Source organism: Cherax quadricarinatus, chromosome 15, assembly GCF_038502225.1.
Source record: "Cherax quadricarinatus isolate ZL_2023a chromosome 15, ASM3850222v1, whole genome shotgun sequence".
NCBI classification, from domain to species: Eukaryota; Metazoa; Arthropoda; class Malacostraca; order Decapoda; family Parastacidae; genus Cherax; species Cherax quadricarinatus.
In genome coordinates, this window is record NC_091306.1 from 24,733,468 (window position 1) to 24,758,021 (window position 24,554).

The 24,554-nt window shown below is 47.8% G+C and overlaps 1 protein-coding gene across 2 annotated transcripts in view; it reads right to left on the bottom strand.

Moving 5' to 3' along the window:
- Positions 1-7,375: 7,375 nt before the first annotated feature.
- Rab3 (RAS oncogene family member Rab3) overlaps positions 7,376-24,554 on the bottom strand; it is a 385,193-nt gene continuing 368,014 nt past the window's right edge. For both annotated transcript variants that reach the window (XM_070085230.1, XM_070085229.1), the window contains exons 4-5: positions 17,758-17,929; positions 7,376-7,825 (exon numbers count right to left, since the gene is read on the bottom strand). In XM_070085230.1, the coding sequence (XP_069941331.1) occupies positions 7,685-7,825; positions 17,758-17,929 (313 nt within the window). In that variant the 3' untranslated portion in view covers positions 7,376-7,684. The remainder of the gene's footprint in view (positions 7,826-17,757; positions 17,930-24,554) is intronic.

Here is a 24,554-nt window from a genome sequence, read left to right on the forward strand (position 1 = left end):
TACATGTATCACCCTAGTGACTAGTCTACATGTATGACCCTAGTGACTAGTCTACATGTATCACTCTAGTGACTAGTCTACATGTATCACCCTAGTGACTAGTCTACATGTATCACTCTAGTGACTAGTCTACATGTATCACTCTAGTGACTAGTCTACATGTATCACCCTAGTGACTAGTCTACATGTATCACCCTAGTGACTAGTCTACATGTATCACCCTAGTGACTAGTCTACATGTATCACTCTAGTGACTAGTCTACATGTGTATCACTCTAGTGACTAGTCTACATGTATCACTCTAGTAACTAGTCTACATGTATCACTCTAGTGACTAGTCTACATGTATCACCCTAGTGACTAGTCTACATGTATCACTCTAGTGACTAGTCTACATGTATCACCCTAGTGACTAGTCTACATGTATCACTCTAGTGACTAGTCTACATGTATCACTCTAGTGACTAGTCTACATGTATCACCCTAGTGACTAGTCTACATGTATCACTCTAGTGACTAGTCTACATGTATCACTCTAGTGACTAGTCTACATGTATCACCCTAGTGACTAGTCTACATGTATCACCCTAGTGACTAGTCTACATGTATCACCCTAGTGACTAGTCTACATGTATCACTCTAGTGACTAGTCTACATGTATCACCCTAGTGACTAGTCTACATGTATCACTCTAGTGACTAGTCTACATGTATCACTCTAGTGACTAGTCTACATGTATTACTCTAGTGACTAGTGTACATGTATCACTCTAGTGACTAGTCTACATGTATCACTCTAGTGACTAGTCTACATGTATCACTCTAGTGACTAGTCTACATGTATCACTCTAGTGACTAGTCTACATGTATCACTCTAGTGACTAGTCTACATGTATCACCCTAGTGACTAGTCTACATGTATCACTCTAGTGACTAGTCTACATGAATCACTCTAGTGACTAGTCTACATGTATCACTCTAGTGACTAGTCTACATGTATCACACTAGTGACTAGTCTACATGTATCACCCTAGTGACTAGTCTATATGTATCACTCTAGTGACTAGTCTACATGTATCACTCTAGTGACTAGTCTACATGAATCACCCTAGTGACTAGTCTACATGCATCACTCTAGTGACTAGTCTGCATGTATCACCCTAGTGACTAGTCTACACGTATCACTCTAGTGACTAGTCTACATGCATCACTCTAGGCTGTAGGAAACTATTACTAGTTGACATTAGTAGTACTAGTAGTATTATTAATAGTAGTAGTAGTTGTAATAGTAATAACAATAATAGTAGTATATAAAAAAGCACTAAACCCGTGTGGGTTATTCAGCACTGCAAGATAACTTGCTGAGAAAGAAATCAAGTGTGCGTGTACTCACCTGTTTGTGGTTACAGGGGTCGATTCACAGCTCTTGACACCGCCTCTTTGCTGAGTGTGTGTGCTTGTGTATTCACTTAAACTTTATAAAGAATAAGACATATCATTAGGCCAAAGGTAAACTCAGAAGCCTAAAATGAAAATATTGAGTTTAGATATTGTTTGAGGTGCAGATAACGTGTTATCTGCCTCTATGATCTTGATATAGATAACGTGTTAGCTGCCTCTATGATCTTGATATAACGTGTTAGCTGCCTCTATGATCTTGATATAACGTGTTAGCTGCCTCTATGATCTTGATATAACGTGTTATCTGCCTCTATGATCTTGATATAGATAACGTGTTAGCTGCCTCTATTATCTTGATATAACGTGTTAGCTACCTCTGTGATCTTGATATAGATAACGTGTTAGCTGCCTCTATGATCTTGATATAACGTGTTAGCTGCCTCTATGATCTTGATATAACGTGTTAGCTGCCTCTATGATCTTGGTATAGATAACGTGTTAGCTGCCTCTATGGCGATCTAGATACAGATAACGTGTTAGCTGCCTCTATGATCTCGATATAGATAACGTGTTAGCTGCCTCTATGGCGATCTAGATACAGATAACGTGTTAGCTGCCTCTATGATCTTGATATAGATAACGTGTTAGCTGCCTCTATGATCTAGATACAGATAACGTGTTAGGTGCCTCTTTGGTGATCTAGATACAGGTAACGTGTTAGCTGCCTCTATGGTGATCTAGATACAGATAACGTGTTAGCTACCTCTATGATCTAGATAGATAACGTGTTAGCTGCCTCTATAGTGATCTAGATACAGATAACGTGTTAGCTGCCTCTATAGTGATCTAGATACAGATAACGTGTTAGCTGCCTCTATGGTGATCTAGATACAGATAACGTGTTAGCTGCCTCTATGGTGATCTAGATAGATAACGAGTTAGCTGCCTCTATGGTGATCTAGATACAGATGACGAGTTAGCTGCCTCTATGGTGATCTAGATACAGATGACGAGTTAGCTGCCTCTGTGTTGGAGATCTGCAGATACTAGTATAAAATCTAAATTACTATTATATATTTATGGGGACTCACTAAACCCATGGGGGCCATACAACGCTTGTGGAATTGGACGTAATCACGTTTGATTCACTAAAGGGGACGGTAGCTCCAATTCTTGGAATCAAGAATTTTTCACCACCATCAAGATCCCTCACTTGATAGAAAAATTATTTGTAATATTCAAGGAAGACTCAAAAGACCATATTTTCGCAACATAATTCTTTATTGATGATGAAGCCTGCCTTTTTTAAAACTGCGATGATTTTTTTTGTCGTGTTTTCACAAGAACTAACAACAAGGGGATGAGGCGTAGACCTAGCGGGACTCCTGGCTACATCACACCCGACCGACACAACACCCCCGCCAGCCTCACTCTCCACACTCTGCTGGATTACATAACCTTATTTTGGCCTTCACTACACACTAACATGGTGTCAAACTTCATTAACAAATACTGTCTGCACTTAAGCGTACTAGCACTCTGGCTCCCCGCCTCAAGGCCGGTGGAACAATTTGCTCACACTGATGATACGAAATGTTGTAGTACTCGACACTTTGCTATAAAAAGTATGACAGTGTATAGCAAAATCTAGCATACTGGAGTCGTAGGAAGGTGGAGAGCAGAGTGTGGTGTGGCCAGCTCAAGCGACGCCAGGGGTCTGGCAATGTGTCCTATGGTAGAGTCAAACAATCAGTTTCAGGGAAATTGAACATTATGAAAGTTCCCAAAATTGATGTTTAACACTATTCCTTGAAAGTCCAAAGTGTGGTTGACGTAGTAAATATAATTTGTTTTGTTTATACATACAGGCAGCAGTCTGATAATTGGTTTACATGCTTCAATGAGAGGAGAGCTTTACGAGTATCTAAAAGTAGGTCAGCATTCTCATTGGCTGATATAACCCAACACGGAACAGCCTCCTGTGTTAACAGTCATACTCACAACACAGCGCCAGATTTTCTTACACCAAGCCACAAGTCATGAGGGAGTGAATGCTATAATAATAATCATGTACTCGCCTCATCCTTGGAGCTAGATGCAGTTATTGTGTCAAATTTGATGTGAACACAGCTTTATGAAAAATCACACTAACCATTCACAACCTGACTAACATAGTACAATGCTTTGACATTTGTTTCGTGACTCCGGAGAATGAAGCTTAACACTGGAGCAAGTAGTGTTGTTAACCGCTTGTCACACCACAGGTACAGAGACAGAGGGCGAGGCCCCATCCTCAGGCAAGTTGATGACATATAGAAACAAGTATTAGAAGACACAGACACACTTGTGCTTTTCTTTGACCGTAGGACACTAGAAGTAGAGAAAAATAATAAAGTATGTTGGTTATATTAATCTACTGAAAGAGGTATATAGTTTAAAACATTTAATGCAGCAAATAGTATTGTTGATTCTGAATGCTAACATACATGAATGTTGTATATTATAAAACTATGATGTTTTTACTTCAATTTGCTCTCTGGATGGAGTCAGCACCTGGGAGATAGAAGGATACATGGCACACTGACACTTATGTACACACTGCTTGTGATTTAACCCCAACTATTCTTATGGAAGTTGTCATACAATATTGGGCAAGTCTGAACCAGTCATCTCGGAGGAGCTAAAACTTGCCTGGTTGAGACTTAGCCAATGATTTACAAGCGTCACTCACAAGCAATGGCATCACCTGATACTTTAGGCTCCAGGATGTGAGTCTCCAAAAGAGATTTCAAGTCATCATTTTGTCAATAATGCCAAGTTCTTTGACGCAGAAGGAACCTGGAAAATGACAGTAACTCGACACTAGAGCCCACAATCACTGATATTGACACTAAGGAGACGATTCGTTTGGAGAAAAATTTCATTTTCACAAAATTACAACATAAGTCCAATGACACAGTACTGAACTAAGGCGAGACACCTGTGTAGTATAACTGTTTTGTCTCTGACGCCACGCAGATTTTCACAGCCGTATTGAGGGAACCATCTCGAGTAAACTATCTTATCATGCTCAATGTTCTCTGAGAAGATGGCACCAACGTGTGAGTAGCCGTTTGGCTTGGAGTAGAAATGTATATGCTTTAGCACAAAGAAAACTCGTCTTGGGTTATTGAACGTGGGATGTAAAGAGGTTTTCAGGTGTCAGGACATCTTGGGCTGCACACAAAATGAGAAAAAGTGGTTGATAACATATTACCACATACATGAAACATATATAATTCTTTTTTGTAGTTACTGTAAAAGGATGTGATTAACAGCAGAGTAAATGCTCTGAAAAAAATACACGACAGACTTAATGATCAATCTGAAGGTTTTCAAACATAAACTGCAGAAAACATTGAGCGTATAAGATATTAATCTGAGATCCTTCCAGTAATATGGCAGTCTGAGGTCATGGTACACATACCACTTCTTTTATCCTAATTACAAAGAGCACATGCCGAAACTGTGTAGTTACATCGGATAGACAGAGTGTTAACCCATACTGTTGATTTATGTAAGGCAGAAGTAACCTATAATAAGATATTTACAATACACACAATTATTTTTTAATCAAGTTAATAATGGCTCAGGTCATGTTAAGTTAATGACTCAGGTCATGTTGAGTCATTGTTCAAATGAAAGACGACAACTAACAAGTCTCTGAATATTTATAATAAAATACAGCTAGGTTTGGATCTTGGTATTATTATAGGAATAAACAGTAGCTTATCACCCTTATTTAACAAGTCTGTTAACTTCTGTGATCACAGTAACAAATATATAAGCTCCGCAACTTTAAAATACGAGGGGAAGTCAGCAGCCCTGTAGAATCCCTTCAGTGGGTCCATAAGACCCTGTAAACACGTTTATGGGATTAAACACTCCACTACTCGACCTAACTCATGCAAAGTGCTTACCGAGTGCTGAGTTCAGAACAGGCAAATATGAACTATTTCATAATGTATATATATATATATATATATATATATATATATATATATATATATATATATATATATATATATATATATATATATATATATATATATATATATATATATATTATATATATATATATATATATATATATATATATATATATATATATATATATATATATATATATATATATTATATATATATATATATATATATATATATATATTTATATATATATATATATATATATATATATTATATATATATATATATATATATATTATATATATATATATATATATATATTATATATATATATATATATATATACATATATATATATATATATATAAATATTATATATATATATATATATATATATATATATATATATATATATATATATATATATATATATATATATATATATATATATATATATATATATATATATATATATTATATATATATATATATATATATATATATATATATATATATATATATATATATATATATATACATGCGCCAGTCTTTATCAAAGAAATTCTTGATTGTGATGGTCTGAAGTATATTACGAGTTATTTAATGGACATACTGAGTGCTTGTTTAAGAACAATTTCAGTTTATTTTCCCGTTGGAAGCCATATTGTCCTAGATGGCTGAGTCAGGATTCCCCATATTGGTATTATGCCAGAATCAGACCAAACAAATGACAAACTATTTACATTTTAATTTTCACCCCAAATGAATGTTATATATATATTATATATATATATATATATATATATATATATATATATATATATATATATATATATATATATATATATATATATATATATATATATATATATATTCCCAAGATTAAAACTTCACTTAATAGTTTATGACTTAGTGATATGTCCCTATATCCACAAATATTTTTCAAGGCCCTTTATTGGTCATCACGGAAACGTTAGCCAGTATATTATCAGCATTATTATTATTATTATTATTATTATTATTAGTATTATTCTACATAACTCATACATTAAATGTGTTTTATATTTCATGTGTGTACATCTTATAGTCCTATTAACTAATCTATGTTCATTAAATGTCTACAGATAAAGAAATAAGGGAAAAAACTGAGAGAATGGAGTAAGCACAAGATAAATAAGTTTGTCACATTGCAAGAAATTAACAATGAAGTGAGGAAAATAAATGGAGATATACTGAGAGTTAGAGATACAGTGGGAGAGAGAGTTATACAGCGGGAGAGTTAGATACAGTGGTTGAGATAGCCGAGATACAGTGGCTGAGAGAGTAGAGATACAGTGGTTAAGATAGCAGAGACAGTGGTTGAGGCTATCTATATTGATCCGGCAAAAAAACAAAAATATTCAGCAACTGGAGATGTTTTGAGTCAAACTGTTGAAATGGTTATTGGAACATTTCCTTGTCTCCCAATTCACAGTTTGCAGCAGTGACATGGTGACATTTAGACAAAAGTATGTGTTCGAAGCAGTACGAATGTGGCCATATTCATGTTTCCTTTGCATCTACATCCTAATTCACAACTGGTCAAGAATCTAGTTTATATTCTACCTGGTCGAAAATCCACCTCGCAGACAATCTACCTAGTAGGTATCCTAACTGGTAGACAATTGACATAAACGAAGACACTATCATTGGTAAACAAAGAGTTACTCACGTCATGCTCACAACAAAATGCCCAGGTGGCTGGACATAAACAAACCAGTTCTAGTATTCTTATGTCGATTAAATGGTTTACATTACCCGAGGTAATTTTCAGAATATCCCCTGAAATCGCTATGCTGGGGAAACAGAGGGGACAAAAAGGAGTACAGTGGGTATTTACAGCATTCATACTCTTAATGTTAGGTCGACCTCGAGAAGAGTACAATTTTAGAATGAATTAACACTCAACCATGCCGAGCATAAATGACCTAAATATTTTCGTTTATTCTTGTGCTAATCCTTGTTCGTACCCTGGAAATATAGTCTCGTTACATTTTACAGGAAAAAATTGCTATCAATTACAATGTTTCTGTACTGAGAGTTGCTGCTGCCAATTTGCTCTGCTTGAAAGAAGCAGAAGAGGCAGCAGCACTGACCACACGCCCAGGTCCTCAGTCATGTTGGATGACCACTTCTTTGAAACAGCTCAGAATTATTCGGGTTGTTGGCGTAGTCCGGGTGTATGTGTGGGCGTGGCTATACGCTGGTAAGCTTATGTTAGGGGCGAACAGAAGGATGGGAGGTGGAGAAGGTGAAGGAGATTATCGTGCCCCAGAATGTTAGCACTGACACGAGCCATTCTGTGGCTGAGGGTTATCTGTGAGTCGCGTGCTCTTGCTGGCGTTCACAAGGTTGGGATCTGTGTCCAGACTCTCAGACATCTTGTCGCAGATGATGTCCACCAACCGCTCGAACACAGCCTGCAATACACCACACGCATAAGAACAAACATAAACTAAGCATACAAGTGTAATAAACACTGCTTAATCGTAAAAACAATAAAAGGAAGATTGTATGAGTACTGCATATTTAGTCGTCACACTGAGCTTCCTGAACAGTCTCAGTGTGAAGCCGTAATATACAGAGCTAATTGTTCTTTCATTGTCTATACGGCTTGTGTTGTGCCATAATAATATTGGGTAGAAGTACAATAGGGGAGACAGACAAGACCAGACACAGACCTCAAACTCTGGCACGTCTAGTTAAGACAGCAAAGCTGAACTTTTAAAGCTATAATTATACTCTCCATCTATCTTACACCGTTATTCATTGATGAAAAGCAGCAAACCCGTGAGGGTTCCTCGTCCCATTTCCTTACCCATCTTTCCCTCTCCTTTCTATATCCGCCTACCAACTCCACTAGTTTCTTTTCCATTACTCTCTCTATCATCCCCCACTGTGTCTGTTGACCACTGTTTCTCACGTCCTGTCGCCTCACTGTGCCTGCTGCTGAGAGGCTCTTGATCCCCGGAATTAGATCTGCCCATTTATGCCACATCCCAGGCACTGTATGACATAAACTGATTTATATCTTCCAAATAGCTTAGCCTTTTTCACTCTTCACTCCTTCCTTCCTCCCCTCCTTCCTTCCCTCCTTCCTTCCTCCCCTCCCTCCTCCCCTCCTTCCTTCCCTCCCTCCCTCCTCCCCTCCTTCCTTCCCTCCCTCCCTCCTCCCTTCCTTCCCTCCCTCCCTCCTCCCCTCCTTCCTCCCCTCCTTCCTTCCCTCCCTCCCTCCTCCCCTCCTTCCTTCCCTCCCTCCCTCCTCCCCTCCTTCCTTCCCTCCCTCCCTCCTCCCTTCCTTCCCTCCCTCCCTCCTCCCCTCCTTCCTCCCCTCCTTCCTTCCATCCGTCCCTCCACCCCTCCTTCCATCCCTCCCTCCCTCCTCCCTTCCTTCCCTCCCTCCCTCCTCCCCTCCTTCCTTCCCTCCCTCCCTCCTCCCTTCCTTCCCTCCCTCCCTCCTCCCCTCCTTCCTTCCCTCCCTCCCTCCTCCCCTCCTTCCTTCCCTCCCTCCCTCCTCCCTTCCTTCCCTCCCTCCCTCCTCCCCTCCTTCCTTCCCTCCCTCCCTCCTCCCCTCCTTCCTTCCCTCCCTCCCTCCTCCCTTCCTTCCCTCCCTCCCTCCTCCCCTCCTTCCTCCCCTCCTTCCTTCCCTCCCTCCCTCCTCCCCTCCTTCCTTCCCTCCCTCCCTCCTCCCTTCCTTCCCTCCCTCCCTCCTCCCCTCCTTCCTTCCCTCCCTCCCTCCTCCCCTCCTTCCTTCCCTCCCTCCCTCCTCCCTTCCTTCCCTCCCTCCCTCCTCCCCTCCTTCCTTCCCTCCCTCCCTCCTCCCCTCCATCCTTCCCTCCCTCCCTCCTCCCTTCCTTCCTCCTCCCCTCCTTCCTTCCCTCCCTCCCTCCTCCCCTCCCTCCTCCCCTCCTTCCTTCCCTCCCTCCCTCCTCCCCTCCTTCCTTCCATCCCTCCCTCCCCCTTCCTTCCCTCCCTCCCTCCTCCCCTCCTTCCTTCCCTCCCTCCCTCCTCCCCTCCTTCCTTCCCTCCCTCCCTCCTCCCTTCCTTCCCTCCCTCCTCCCCTCCTTCCTTCCCTCCCTCCCTCCTCCCCTCCTTCCTTCCCTCCCTCCCTCCTCCCTTCCTTCCCTCCTCCCCTCCTTCCTTCCCTCCCTCCCTCCTCCCCTCCCTCCCTCCCTCCTCCCTTCCTTCCCTCCCTCCCTCCTCCCCTCCTTCCTTCCTCCCCTCCTTCCCTCCCTCCTTCCTCCCCTCCTTCCTTCCCTCCCTCCTCCCCTCCCTCCTTCCTCCCCTCCTTCCTTCCCTCCCTCCCTCCTCCCCACCTTCCCTCCCTCCCACCGTATCTTCCTCCCCTCCTTCCTTCCCTCCCTCCCTCCTCCCCTCCTTCCTTCCTCCCCTCCTTCCCTCCCTCCTTCCTCCCCTCCGTCCCTCCTCCCCTCCTTCCTCCCTTCCTTCCCTCCCTCCCTCCTCCCCTCCTTCCTTCCTCACCTCCTTCATTCCCTCCCTCCTTCCTCCCCTCCTTCCTTCCCTCCCTTCCTTCCTCCCCTCCTCCCCTCCTTCATTCCCTCCCTCCCTCCTCCCCTCCTTCCTTCCCTCCCTCCCTCCTCTTATTCCTTCCCTCCCTCCCTCCTCCCCTCCTTCCTTCCTCCCCTCCTTCCTTCCTCCCCTCCTTCCTTCCCTCCCTTCCTTCCTCCCCTCCTTCATTCCCTCCCTCCCTCCTCCCCTCCTTCCTTCCCTCCCTCCCTCCTCTTATTCCTTCCCTCCCTCCCTCCTCCCCTCCTTCCTTCCTCCCCTCCTTCCTTCCTCCCCTCCTTCCTTCCTCCCCTCCTTCCTTCCTTCCCTCCCTCCTTCCTCCCCTCCCTCCTTCCTCCCCTCCTTCCTTCCCTCCTTCCTTCCTCCCCTCCTTCCTCCCCTCCTCCCTCCCTCCCCTCCTTCATTCCCTCCCTCCTTCCTCCCCTCCTTCCTCCCCTCCTTCCCTCCCTCCTTCCCTCCCTCCTTCCTTCCCTCCCTCCCTCCTCCCCTCCTTCCTTCCCTCCCTCCTTCCTCCCCTCCATCCATCCCTCCCTCCCTCCCCTCCTTCCCTCCTTCCTTCCCTCCCTCCTTCCTCCCCTCCTTCCTTCCTCCCCTCCTTCATTCCCTCCCTCCCTCCTCCCCTCCTTCCCTCCCTCCCTCCTCCCCTCCTTCCTTCCTCCCCTCCTTCATTCCCTCCCTCCTTCCTCCCCTCCTTCCTTCCTCCCCTCCTTCATTCCCTCCCTCCCTCCTCCACTCCTTCCCTCCCTCCCTCCTCCCCTCCTTCCTTCCTCCCCTCCTTCATTCCCTCCCTCCTTCCTCCCCTCCTTCCTTCCTCCCCTCCTTCCTTCCCTCCCTCCCTCCTCCCCTCCTTCCTTCCTCCCCTCCTTCATTCCCTCCCTCCCTCCTCCCCTCCCTCCCTCCTCCCCTCCTTCCTTCCTCCCCTCCTTCATTCCCTCCCTCCTTCCTCCCCTCCTTCCTTCCTCCCCTCCCTCCTTCCCTCCCTCCCTCCTCCCCTCCTTCCTTCCTTCCTCCCCTCCTTCATTCCCTCCCTCCCTCCTCCCCTCCTTCCCTCCCTCCCTCCTCCCCTCCTTCCTTCCTCCCCTCCTTCATTCCCTCCCTCCTTCCTCCCCTCCTTCCTTCCTCCCCTCCTTCCTTCCCACCCTCCCTCCTCCCCTCCTTCCTTCCCTCCTTCCTTCCTCCCCTCCTTCATTCCCTCCCTCCCTCCTCCCTTCCTTCCCTCCCTCCCTCCTCCCCTCCTTCCTTCCCTCCTTCCTTCCTCCCCACCTTCATTCCCTCCCTCCCTCCTCCCTTCCTTCCCTCCCTCCCTCCTCCCCTTCTTCCTTCCCTCCTTCCTTCCTCCCCTCCTTCATTCCCTCCCTCCCTCCTCCCTTCCTTCCCTCCCTCCCTCATCCCCTCCCTCCTCCCCTCCCTCCTTCCTCCCCTCCCTCCTTCCCTCCTCCCCTCCTTCCCTCCCTCCCTCCGTCCCTCCTTCCCTCCCTCCTTCCTTCCCTCCCTCCCCTCCTTCCTTCCCTCCCTCCCTCCCTCCCCTCCTTCCTTCCCTCCCTCCCTCCCTCCCCTCCTTCCTTCCCTCCCTCCCTCCCTCCCCTCCTTCCTTCCCTCCCTCCCTCCCTCCCCTCCTTCCTTCCCTCCCTCCCTCCCTCCCCTCCTTCCTTCCCTCCCTCCCTCCCTCCCCTCCTTCCTTCCCTCCCTCCCTCCCTCCCCTCCTTCCTTCCCTCCCTCCCTCCCTCCCCTCCTTCCTTCCCTCCCTCCCTCCCTCCCCTCCTTCCTTCCCTCCCTCCCTCCCTCCCCTCCTTCCTTCCCTCCCTCCCTCCCTCCCCTCCTTCCTTCCCTCCCTCCCTCCCTCCCCTCCTTCCTTCCCTCCCTCCCTCCCTCCCCTCCTTCCTTCCCTCCCTCCCTCTCATGCACCATCACATCAACATCAGCTCCCGGTCTTTTATTTATATTTCATCCTTATCTTCCCCCTCAGGTGGTTTTCCCTGACGAATGTAATAACACCATCCGTCCCGTCACTCTCCCGTCACACTCTCCCGTCACACTGCCTCCCTTCACACTCTCCCGTCACACTGCCTCCCTTCACACTCTCCCGTCACACTGCCTCCCTTCACACTCTCCCGTCACACTGCCTACGTTCACACTCTCCCGTCACACTGCCTCCCTTCACACTCTCCCGTCACACTGCCTCCCTTCACACTCTCCCGTCACACTGCCTCCCTTCACACTCTCCCGTCACACTGCCTCCCTTCACACTCTCCCGTCACACTGCCTACCTTCACACTCTCCCGTCACACTGCCTACCTTCACACTCTCCCGTCACACTGCCTCCCTTCACACTCTCCCGTCACACTGCCTCCCTTCACACTCTCCCGTCACACTGCCTCCCTTCACACTCTCCCGTCACACTGCCTCCCTTCACACTCTCCCGTCACACTGCCTACCTTCACACTCCCGTCACACTGCCTACCTTCACACTCCAGTCACACTGCCTCCCTTCACACTCTCCCGTCACACTGCCTACCTTTACACTCTCCCTTCACACTCACGTCACACTGCCTCCCTTCACACTCTCCCGTCACACTGCCTACCTTTACACTCTCCCTTCACACTCACGTCACACTGCCTCCCTTCACACTCTCCCGTCACACTGCCTACCTTTACACTCTCCCTTCACACTCACGTCACACTGCCTCCCTTCACACTCTCCCGTCACACTGCCTACCTTTACACTCTCCCTTCACACTCACGTCACACTGCCTCCCTTCACACTCTCCCGTCACACTGCCTACCTTTACACTCTCCCTTCACACTCACGTCACACTGCCTCCCTTCACACTCTCCCGTCACACTGCCTACCTTTACACTCTCCCTTCACACTCACGTCACACTGCCTACCTTCACACTCCAGTCACAATGCCTCCCTTCACACTCTCCCGTCACACTGCCTACCTTCACACTCTCCCGTCACACTGCCTACCTTCACACTCTCCCGTCACACTGCCTACCTTCACACTCTCCCGTCACACTGCCTCCCTTCACACTCTCCCGTCACAATGCTTACCTTCACACTCCCGTCACACTGCCTCCCTTCACAATACTTACCTTCACACTCTCCCGTCACACTGCCTCCCATCACACTCTCCCGTCACACTGCCTCCCTTCACACTCTCCCGTCACACTGCCTCCCTTCACACTCTTCCGTCACATTGCCTCCCTTCACACTCTCCCGTCACACTGCCTCCCTTCACACTCTCCCGTCACACTGCCTACCTTCACACTCTCCCGTCACATTGCCTACCTTCACACTCTCCCGTCACACTGCCTCCCTTCACACTCTCCCGTCACATTGCCTCCCTTCACACTCTCCCGTCACACTGCCTCCCTTCACACTCTCCCGTCACACTGCCTCCCTTCACACTCTCCCGTCACAATGCCTCCCTTCACACTCTCCCGTCACACTGCCTACCTTCACACTCTCCAGTCACACTGCTTACCTTCACACTCTCCCGTCACACTGCCTCCCTTCACACTCTCCCGTCACACTGCCTCACTTCACACTCTCCCGTCACACTGCCTACCTTCACACTCTCCCGTCACACTGCCTCCCTTCACACTCTTCCGTCACATTGCCTCCCTTCACACTCTCCCGTCACACTGCCTCCCTTCACACTGCCAACCTTCACTCTCCCGTCACACTGCCTACCTTCACACTCTCCCGTCACACTGCCTACCTTCACACTCCAGTCACACTGCCTCCCTTCACACTGCCAACCTTCACTCTCCCGTCACACTGCCTCCCTTCACACTCTTCCGTCACATTGCCTCCCTTCACACTCTCCCGTCACACTGCCTACCTTTACACTCTCCCTTCACACTCTCACGTCACACTGCCTACCTTCGCACTCTCCCGTCACACTGCCTCCCTTCACACTCTCCCGTCACACTGCCTCCCTTCACACTCTCCCGTCACACTGCCCCCCTTCACACTCTCCCGTCACACTGCCTACCTTCACTCTCCCGTCACACTGCCTCCCTTCACTCTCCCGTCACACTGCCTCCCTTCACACTGCCTACCTTCAAACTGCCTCCCTTTACACTCCCGTCACACTGCCTACCTTCACACTCCCGTCACACTGCCTCCCTTCACACTGCCTCCCATCACACCCTCCCGTCACACTACCTCCCTTCACACTCTCCCGTCACACTGCCTCCCTTCACACTACCGTCACACTGCATCCCTTCACACTCTCCCGTCACACTGCCTAACTTCACACTCTCCCGTCACACTACCTCCCTTCACACTCTCCCGTCACACTGCCTCCCTTCACACTCTCCCGTCACACTGCCTCCCTTCACACTCTCCCGTCACACTGCCTACCTTCACACTCTCCCGTCACACTGCCTACCTTCACACACTCCCGTCACACTGCCTCCCTTCACACTCTCCCGGCACACTGCCTCCCTTCACACTCTCCCGTCACACTGCCTCCCTTCACATTCTCCCGTCACACTGCATACCTTCACACTGCCTACCTTCACACTGACTACCTTCACACTCTCCCGTCACACTGCCTCACTTCACACTCTCCCGTCACACTGCCTCCATCCACACCCTCCCGTCACACTACCTCCCTTCACACTCTCCCGTCACACTGCCTCCCTTCACACTCTACCGTCACACTGCCTCCCTTCACACTCTCCCGTCACACTGCCTCCCTTCACACTCTCCCGTCACACTGCCTCCCTTCACACTCCAGTCACACTGCCTCCCTTCACACTCTCCCGTCACACTGCGTACATTCATACTCTCCCGTCACACTGCTTCCCTTCACACTCCCGTCACACTGCCTACCTTCACACTTTCCCGTCACACTGCCTCCCTTCACACCCGTCACACTGCCTACCTTCACACTTTCCCGTCACACTGCCTCCCTTCACTCTCCCGTCACACTGCCTACCTTCACACTCTCCCGTCACACTCTTCCGTAACAATGCCTCCCTTCACACTCTCCCGTCACACTGTCTCCCTTCACACTGCCTCCATTCACACTCCCGTCACACTGCCTCCCTTCACTCTCCCGTCACACTGCCTCCCTTCACACTCTCCCGTCACACTGCCTCCCTTCATACTCTCCCGTCACACTGCCTCCCTTCACACTCTCCCGTCACACTGCCTCCCTTCACACTCATGTCACACTGCCTCCCTTAACACTCTCCCTCCCTTCGCACTCTCCCGTCACACTGCCTCCCTTCACACTCTCCCGTCACACTGCCTCCCTTCAAACTCTCCCGTCACACTGCCTCCCTTCACACCCTCCCGTCACACTACCTCCCTTCACACTCTTCCGTCACACTGCCTCCCTTCACAATACCATCACACTGCCTCCCTTCACACTCTCCCGTCACACTGCCTCCCTTCACACACCCGTCACACTGCCTCCCTTCACACTATCTTCACAATGCCTCCCTTCACACTCTAACGTCACACTGCCTACCTTCACACTCTCCCGTCACACTGCCTCCCTTCACTCTCCCGTCACACTGCCTACCTTCACACTGCTTCCCTTCACACTCCCGTCACACTGCCTCCCTTCACACTCTTCCGTCACACTGCCTCCCTTCACACTGCCTACCTTCACACTCTCCCGTCACACTGCCTACCTTCACACTTTCCGTCACACTGCCTACCTTCACACTCCCGTCACAATGCCTACCTTCACACTCCCGTCACACTGCCTCCTTTCACACTCTCCCGTCACACTGCTTCCCTTCACACTGCCTCCCTTCACACTCTTCCGTCACACTGCCTCGCTTCACACTGCCTATTTTCACTCTCCCGTCACACTGCCTACCTTCACACTCTCCCGTCACACTGACTCCCTTTACACTCTCCCGTCACACTGCCTCCCTTCACACTTCCGTAACAATGCCTCCCTTCACACTCTCCCGTCACACTGCCTACCTTCACCTTTTCCGTCACACTGCCTACCTTCACACTCCCGTCACAATGCCTACCTTCACACTCTCCCGTCACAATGCCTACCTTCACACTCTCCCATCACACTGCCTCCCATCACACTCTCCCGTCACACTGCCTACCTTCACACATAATAAATGGTTATCTTCAGAACATACAATGGTATAAATCATATTTATATTATAAATATAAAAACTGTCACTAAATAAACTGTAAACACAACTACTCTAACTTATATATATATCTTAATAAAAAATTGTTAGAGTATTTAACAGTGGCAGCAGCACTCCGTCAGGACTCACCTTCACGTTGTTCTCCGTCAGGACTCACCTTCACGTTTTTCTCCGTCAGGACTCACCTTCACGTTGTTCTCCGTCAGGACTCACCTTCACGTTGTTCTCCGTCAGGACTCACCTTCACGTTGTTCTCCGTCAGGACTCACCTTCACGTTGTTCTCCGTCAGGACTCACCTTCACGTTGTTCTCCGTCAGGACTCACCTTCACGTTGTTCTCCGTCAGGACTCACCTTCACGTTGTTCTCCGTCAGGACTCACCTTCACGTTGATGTTCTCCGTCAGGACTCACCTTCACGTTGTTCTCCGTCAGGACTCACCTTCACGTTGTTCTCCGTCAGGACTCACCTTCACGTTGATGTTCTCCGTCAGGACTCACCTTCACGTTGATGTTCTCCGTCAGGACTCACCTTCACGTTGATGTTCTCCGTCAGGACTCACCTTCACGTTGATGTTCTCCGTCAGGACTCACCTTCACGTTGATGTTCTCCGTCAGGACTCACCTTCACGTTGATGTTCTCCGTCAGGACTCACCTTCACGTTGATGTTCTCCGTCAGGACTCACCTTCACGTTGATGTTCTCCGTCAGGACTCACCTTCACGTTGATGTTCTCCGTCAGGACTCACCTTCACGTTGATGTTCTCCGTCAGGACTCACCTTCACGTTGTTCTCCGTCAGGACTCACCTTCACGTTGATGTTCTCCGTCAGGACTCACCTTCACGTTGTTCTCCGTCAGGACTCACCTTCACGTTGATGTTCTCCGTCAGGACTCACCTTCACGTTGATGTTCTCCGTCAGGACTCACCTTCACGTTGATGTTCTCCGTCAGGACTCACCTTCACGTTGATGTTCTCCGTCAGGACTCACCTTCACGTTGTTCTCCGTCAGGACTCACCTTCACGTTGATGTTCTCCGTCAGGACTCACCTTCACGTTGATGTTCTCCGTCAGGACTCACCTTCACGTTGTTCTCCGTCAGGACTCACCTTCACGTTGATGTTCTCCGTCAGGACTCACCTTCACGTTGATGTTCTCCGTCAGGACTCACCTTCACGTTGATGTTCTCCGTCAGGACTCACCTTCACGTTGTTCTCCGTCAGGACTCACCTTCACGTTGATGTTCTCCGTCAGGACTCACCTTCACGTTGTTCTCCGTCAGGACTCACCTTCACGTTGTTCTCCGTCAGGACTCACCTTCACGTTGATGTTCTCCGTCAGGACTCACCTTCACGTTGATGTTCTCCGTCAGGACTCACCTTCACGTTGTTCTCCGTCAGGACTCACCTTCACGTTGATGTTCTCCGTCAGGACTCACCTTCACGTTGATGTTCTCCGTCAGGACTCACCTTCACGTTGATGTTCTCCGTCAGGACTCACCTTCACGTTGATGTTCTCCGTCAGGACTCACCTTCACGTTGTTCTCCGTCAGGACTCACCTTCACGTTGATGTTCTCCGTCAGGACTCACCTTCACGTTGATGTTCTCCGTCAGGACTCACCTTCACGTTGATGTTCTCCGTCAGGACTCACCTTCACGTTGATGTTCTCCGTCAGGACTCACCTTCACGTTGATGTTCTCCTTGGCTGAAGTTTCGTAAAACTCGAGTCCCAGCTGGTCTGCCAGTTGCTTGCCTCGCTCGTAAGAGATCACTCTCTCGTCCTCCATGTCACACTTGTTGCCCACTAGAATGACTTGGGCGTTGTCCCACGAGTACGTCTTGATCTGCGTGCACCTGTACAAGGAACACACACATATATACACACGTGCAATTAACAGCCAACCTTAGTGGGCCACTGATTCTTTTTCCTAACACAAATAGTTACAGGTGTAGCGTACTCCTATGTAAGTCTGTGCGACAGTTACAATGCGGAAACACTAACAGTGTGCCGCTTCCCTACTCTGTATCATAGTTAACTACTGGGAACATTATACGCATACACAGTATTATAATTATGGGCGGAGCGCTCAACCCGTCAGAGACATATAGCGCCCGAGGCCAGTCATGAGAAGCATTCAGGTTTCTCAAGAGAGCAGTGGGAACAAAACCTAGCTAAGTTTCCCTGTCATATTTCATCACTGAGCATTCGTCCATACATCTGATATTATATTATATTATATTTACACACACATACACACACACACACACACACACACACACACACACACACACACACACACACACACACACACACACACACACACACACACAGGACTACAAAGAGACCTGGACAGGCTACAAGCCTGGTCCAGCAACTGGCTCCTTGAATTTAACCCTGCCAAATGCAAAGTCATGAAGATTGGGGAAGGGCAAAGAAGACTGCAGACACAATATAGTTTAGATGGCCACAGACTGCAAACCTCACTCAAGGAAAAAGATCTGGGGGTGAGTATAACACCGAGCATATCTCCTGAGGCGCACATCAATCAGATAACTGCTGCAGCATACGGGCGCCTGGCAAACCTACGGATAGCGTTCCGATACCTCAGTAAGGATTCGTTTAAGACTCTGTATACCATCTACGTCAGGCCCATACTGGAGTATGCAGCACCAGTTTGGAATCCACACCTAGTCAAGCACGTCAAGAAATTAGAGAAAGTGCAAAGGTTTGCAACAAGACTAGTCCCAGAGCTACGGGGATTGTCCTATGAAGAAAGGTTGAGGGAAATCGGCCTGACGACACTGGAGGCCAGGAGGGTCAGGGGAGACATGATAACGACATACAAAATACTGCGCGGAATAGACGAGGTGGACAAAGACGGGATGTTCCAGAGATGGGACACAGACACAAGAGGTCACAATTGGAAGTTGAAGACTCAGATGAATCAAAGGGATGTTAGGAAGTATTTCTTCAGTCATAGAGTAGTCAGGCCATGGAATAGCCTAGAAAGTGATGTGGTGGAGGCAGGAACCATACATAGTTTTAAGGCGAGGTATGATAGAGCTCATGGGGCAGGGAGAGAGAGGACCTAGTAGCAATCAGCGAAGAGGCGGGGCCAGGAGCTGTGAATCGACCCCTGCAACCACAAATAGGTGAGTACAAATAGGTGAGTACACAGGAAGATAAACAGACTAGTCAAAGAACCAAAAACGAGTAGGCACCGATAAGGAGGGAGGCCCTGCGACAGCACGAAAACGACAGACCATCAAAAGTCAAGTCTGACCTGAAGCTGTTGTACAGCCACATCAGGAAGAACACAACAGTCAAGGACTAGGTAATCAGACTGAGTAATGAAGGTGGGGAACTCACAAGAAATGTACAAGAAGTATGTGAGGAGCTCAATATGAGATTTAAGGAAGTATTTACAATGGAGACAGAAAGGATTCTGGGAAGTCAGAACAGAGGGGTACACCAACAAGGGATATACCAACAAGTGTTGGATGAAATACTCACAGGGAGGGGGTGAAGAAGCTGCTAAGTGACCTTGATACCTCAAAGGCGGTGGGACCGGACATGTCTCCATGGGTCCTTAGAGAGGGGAAAGAGACGCCGAGTGTGCCACTAACAACAATTTTCAACACATCCACTGAAACTGGGCAACTATGGGCGCCTGGCAAACCTGAGAATAGCGTTCCAATACCTCAGTAAGGAATCTTTCAAGACTCTGTACACCATGTACGTCAAGCCCATATTGGAGTATGCAGCACCATTTTGGAACCCACACCTGGTCAAGCACGTCAAGAAATTAGAGAAAGTGCAAAGGTTCGCAACAAGGCTAGTTCCAGAGCTAAGGGGATTGTCCTACCAAGAAAATTTAAGGGAAATCGGACTGACGACACTGGAGGACAGGAGGGTTAGGGAAGATATTATAACGACATACAAAATACTGCGAGGAATTGACAATGTGGACAGACAGGATATTCTAGAGATGGGAAACAGAAACAAGGGGTCACAATTGGAAGTTGAAGACTCAGATGAGCCAAAGGGACGTTAGGAAGTATTTCTTCAGCCACAGAGTTGTTAGGAAGTGGAATAGTCTCGCAAGTGACGTAGTGCAGGCAGGAGCCATACATAGTTTTAAGACGAGGTATGATAAAGCTCGTGGAGCAGGGAGAGAGAGGACCTAGTAGCTATCAGTGAACAGGCGGCGCCAGAAGCTATGTGTCGACCCCTGCAACCACAAATAGGTGAGTACAAATAGGTGAATTCACACACACACACACACACACACACACACATATATATACACACACACACACACACACACACACACACACACACACACACACACACACACACACACACACAGATATTAGGAAGTATTTCTTCAGTCATAGAGTTGTCAGGCAGTGGAACAGCCTAGAAAGTGACGTAGTGGAGGCAGGAACCATACATAGTTTTAAGACGAGGTTTGATAAAGCTCATGGAGCGGGGAGAGAGAGGACCTAGTAGCAATCAGTGAAGAGGCGGGGCCAGGAACTATGACTCGACCCCTGCAACCAGAAATAGGTGAGAACAAATAGGTGAGTATACACACACACACACACACACACACCAGGCCTAGTGTCTAATCGACATGTGCCTAGGATAAAATGGTAACTAACACACACACACACACACACACAAACACACACACACACACACTGACAGGAAAACCAGTACAAGAAATGATGGACTATGTGGCAACAAAATGCAAGGAGGCAGAGGAGAGGTTTGTTCCCAAGGGAAACAGAAATAATGGGAAGAACAGAACGAGTCCATGGTTCACCCAAAGGTGTAGAGAGGCAAAAACTAGGTGTACTAGAGAATGGAAAAGGTACAGAAGACAGAGAACTCAGGAAAATAAAGAAATCAGCCGAAGAGCCAGAAACGAATATGCACAGATAAGAAGGGAGGCTCAGAGACAATATGAAAATGACATAGCATCAAAAGTAAAGACTGACCCGAAGCTGTTGTACAGCCACATCAGGAGGAAAACAACAGTCAAGGACCAGGTAATCAGACTGAGGAAGGGTGATGGGGAATTCACAAGAAACGACCAGGAGGTATGTCAGGAGCTCAACACAAGATTTAAAGAGGTATTTAAAGTGGAAACCAGTAGGACTCCAGGAAATCAGAACAGGGGGGTACACCAGCAAGTGCTGGATGAGGTACATATAACCAAGGAGGAGGTGAAGAAGCTGCTATGCGAACTTGACACCTCAAAGGCGGTGGGACCAGACAACATCTCTCCATGGGTCCTTAAAGAGGGAGCAGATATATTGTGTGAGCCATTAACAAAGATCTTCAACACATCATTTGAAACTGGGCGACTCCCTGAGGTATGGAAAATGGCAAATGTAGTCCCAATTTTTAAAAAGGGAGACAGACATGAGGCACTAAACTACAGACCTGTATCACTAACGTGTATAGTATGCAAGGTCATGGAGAAGATCCTCAGGAGGAGAGTGGTGGGGCACCTGGAAAGAAACAAGTGTATAATTGACAACCAGCACGGTTTCAGGGAAGGAAAATCCTGTGTCACAAACCTACTAGAGTTTTATGACAAGGTGACAGAAGTAAGACAAGAGAGAGGGGTGGATCGACTGCATATTTTTGGACTGCAAGAAGGCCTTCGACACAGTTCCTCACAAGAGGTTAGTGCAAAAGCTAGAGGATCAGGCACACATAACAGGAAAGGCACTGCAATGGATCAGAGAATATCTGACAGGGAGGCAACAACGAGTCATGGTACGCGACGAGGTGTCAGAGTGGGCGCCTGTGAGAAGCGGGGTTCCACAGGGGTCAGTCCTAGGACCTGTGCTGTTCTTGGTATATGTGAACGACATAACGGAAGGGATAGACTCAGAAGTGTCCTTGTTTGCAGATGATGCGAAGTTAATGAGAAGAATCAAATCGGATGAGGATCAGGCAGTACTACAAAGAGACCTGGACAGGCTACAAGCCTGGTCCAGCAACTGGCTCCTTGAATTTAACCCTGCCAAATGCAAAGTCATGAAGATTGGGGAAGGGCAAAGAAGACTGCAGACACAATATAGTTTAGATGGCCAAAGACTGCAAACCTCACTCAAGGAAAAAGATCTGGGGGTGAGTATAACACCGAGCATATCTCCTGAGGCGCACATCAATCAGATAACTACTGCAGCATACGGGCGCCTGGCAAACCTACGGATAGCGTTCCGATATCTCAGTAAGGATTCGTTTAAGACTCTGTATACCATTTACGTCAGGCCCATACTGGAGTATGCAGCACCAGTTTGGAATCCACACCTAGTCAAGCACGTCAAGAAATTAGAGAAAGTGCAAAGGTTTGCAACAAGACTAGTCCCAGAGCTACGGGGATTGTCCTACGAAGAAAGGTTGAGGGAAATCGGCCTTACGACACTGGAGGCCAGGAGGGTCAGGGGAGACATGATAACGACATATAAAATACTGCGCGGAATAGACAAGGTGGACAAAGACGGGATGTTCCAGAGAGGGGACACAGACACAAGAGGTCACAATTGGAAGTTGAAAACTCAGATGAATCAAAGGGATGTTAGGAAGTATTTCTTCAGCCACAGAGTAGTCAGGAAGTGGAATAGTTGGGAAGCGATGTAGTGGAGGCAGGATCCATACATAGCTTTAAGCAGAGGTACGATAAAGCTCATGGTTCAGGGAGAGTGACCTAGTAGCGACCAGTGAAGAGGCGGGGCCAGGAGCTTGGACTCGACCCCTGCAACCTCAACTAGGTGAGTACAACTAGGTGAGTACACACACACACACAGGAGCTTGGACTCGACCCCTGCAACCTCAACTAGGTGAGTACACACACACACACACACACACACACACACACACACACACACAGTAGAGACAGGAAGGACTCTGGGGGGACAGACCAGATGGGGACACCAAGGAATACACCAACAAGTGTTGGACGACATACATACAGATGAGGAGGAGGTGAAGAAACTGCTAAGGGACATCGATACTTCAAAGGCAATGGGACCGGACAACATCTCCCTGTGGGTCCTTAGAGAGGGAGCAGATATGTTGTGCATGCCACTTACCACAATCTTCAACACGTCCCTGGAAACTGGGCAACTACCTGAGGTATGGAAGACGGCAAATGTAGTTCCCATTTTTAAAAAAGGAGACAGAAAAGAGGCACTAAAGTATAGACCTGTGTCATTGACGTGTATAGTATGCAAAATTATGGAGAAGATTATCAGGAGGAGAGTGGTGGAGCACCTGGAACAGAACAAGAGTATAAATACCAACCAGCACGGATTCATGGAAGGCAAATCCTGTGTCACAAACCTTCTGGAGTTTTATGATAAAATAACAGAAGTAAGACACGAGAGAGAGGGGTGAGTTGATTGCATCTTCTTGGACTGCAAGAAGGCCTTTGACACAGTTCCTCACAAGAGATTAGTGCAGAAGCTAGAGTATCAGGTGCATATAACAGGAAGGGCACTGCAATGGATCAGAGAATACCTGACAGGGAGGCAACAACGAGTCATGGTACGTAATGATGTATCACAGTGGGCACCTGTGACGAGCGGGGTCCCACAGGGGTCGGTCCTAGGACCAGTGCTATTTTTGGTATATGTGAACGACATGATGGAAGGGTTAGACTCAGAAGTGTCCCTGTTTGCAGATGATGTAAAGTTAATAAGGAGAATTAAATCTGATGAGGACCAGGCAGGACTTCAAAGAGACCTGGACAGACTGGACACCTGGTCCAGCAAATGGCTTCTCGAATTTAATCCTGCCAAATGCAAAGTCATGAAGATAGGGGAAGGGCACAGAAGACCACAGACAGAGTATAGGCTAGGTGGCCAAAGACTGCAAACCTCACTCAAGGAGAAAGATCTTGGGGTGAGTATAACACCGAGCATGTCTCCGGAAGCACACATCAATCAGATAACTGCTGCAGCATATGGGCGCCTGGCAAACCTGAGAACAGCATTCCGATACCTTAGTAAGGAATCGTTCAAGACACTGTACACCGTGTATGTCAGGCCCATACTGGAGTATGCAGCACCTGTTTGGAACCCGCAATTGATAAAGCACGTCAAGAAACTAGAGAAAGTACAAAGGTTTGCCACAAGGTTAGTTCCAGAGCTAAGGGGAATGTCCTATGAAGAAAGATTAAGGGAAATCGGCCTGACGACACTGGAGGACAGGAGGGTCAGGGGAGACATGATAACGACATATAAAATACTGCGTGGAATAGACAAGGTGGACAAAGACAGGATGTTCCAGGGAGGGGACACAGAAACAAGAGGCCACAATTTTAAGTTGAAGACACAAATGAGTCAGAGAGATATTAGGAAGTAGTTCTTCAGTCATAGAGTTGTCAGGCAGTAGAATAGCCTAGAAAATGACGTAGTGGAGTCAGGAACCATACACAGTTTTAAGACGAGGTTTGAT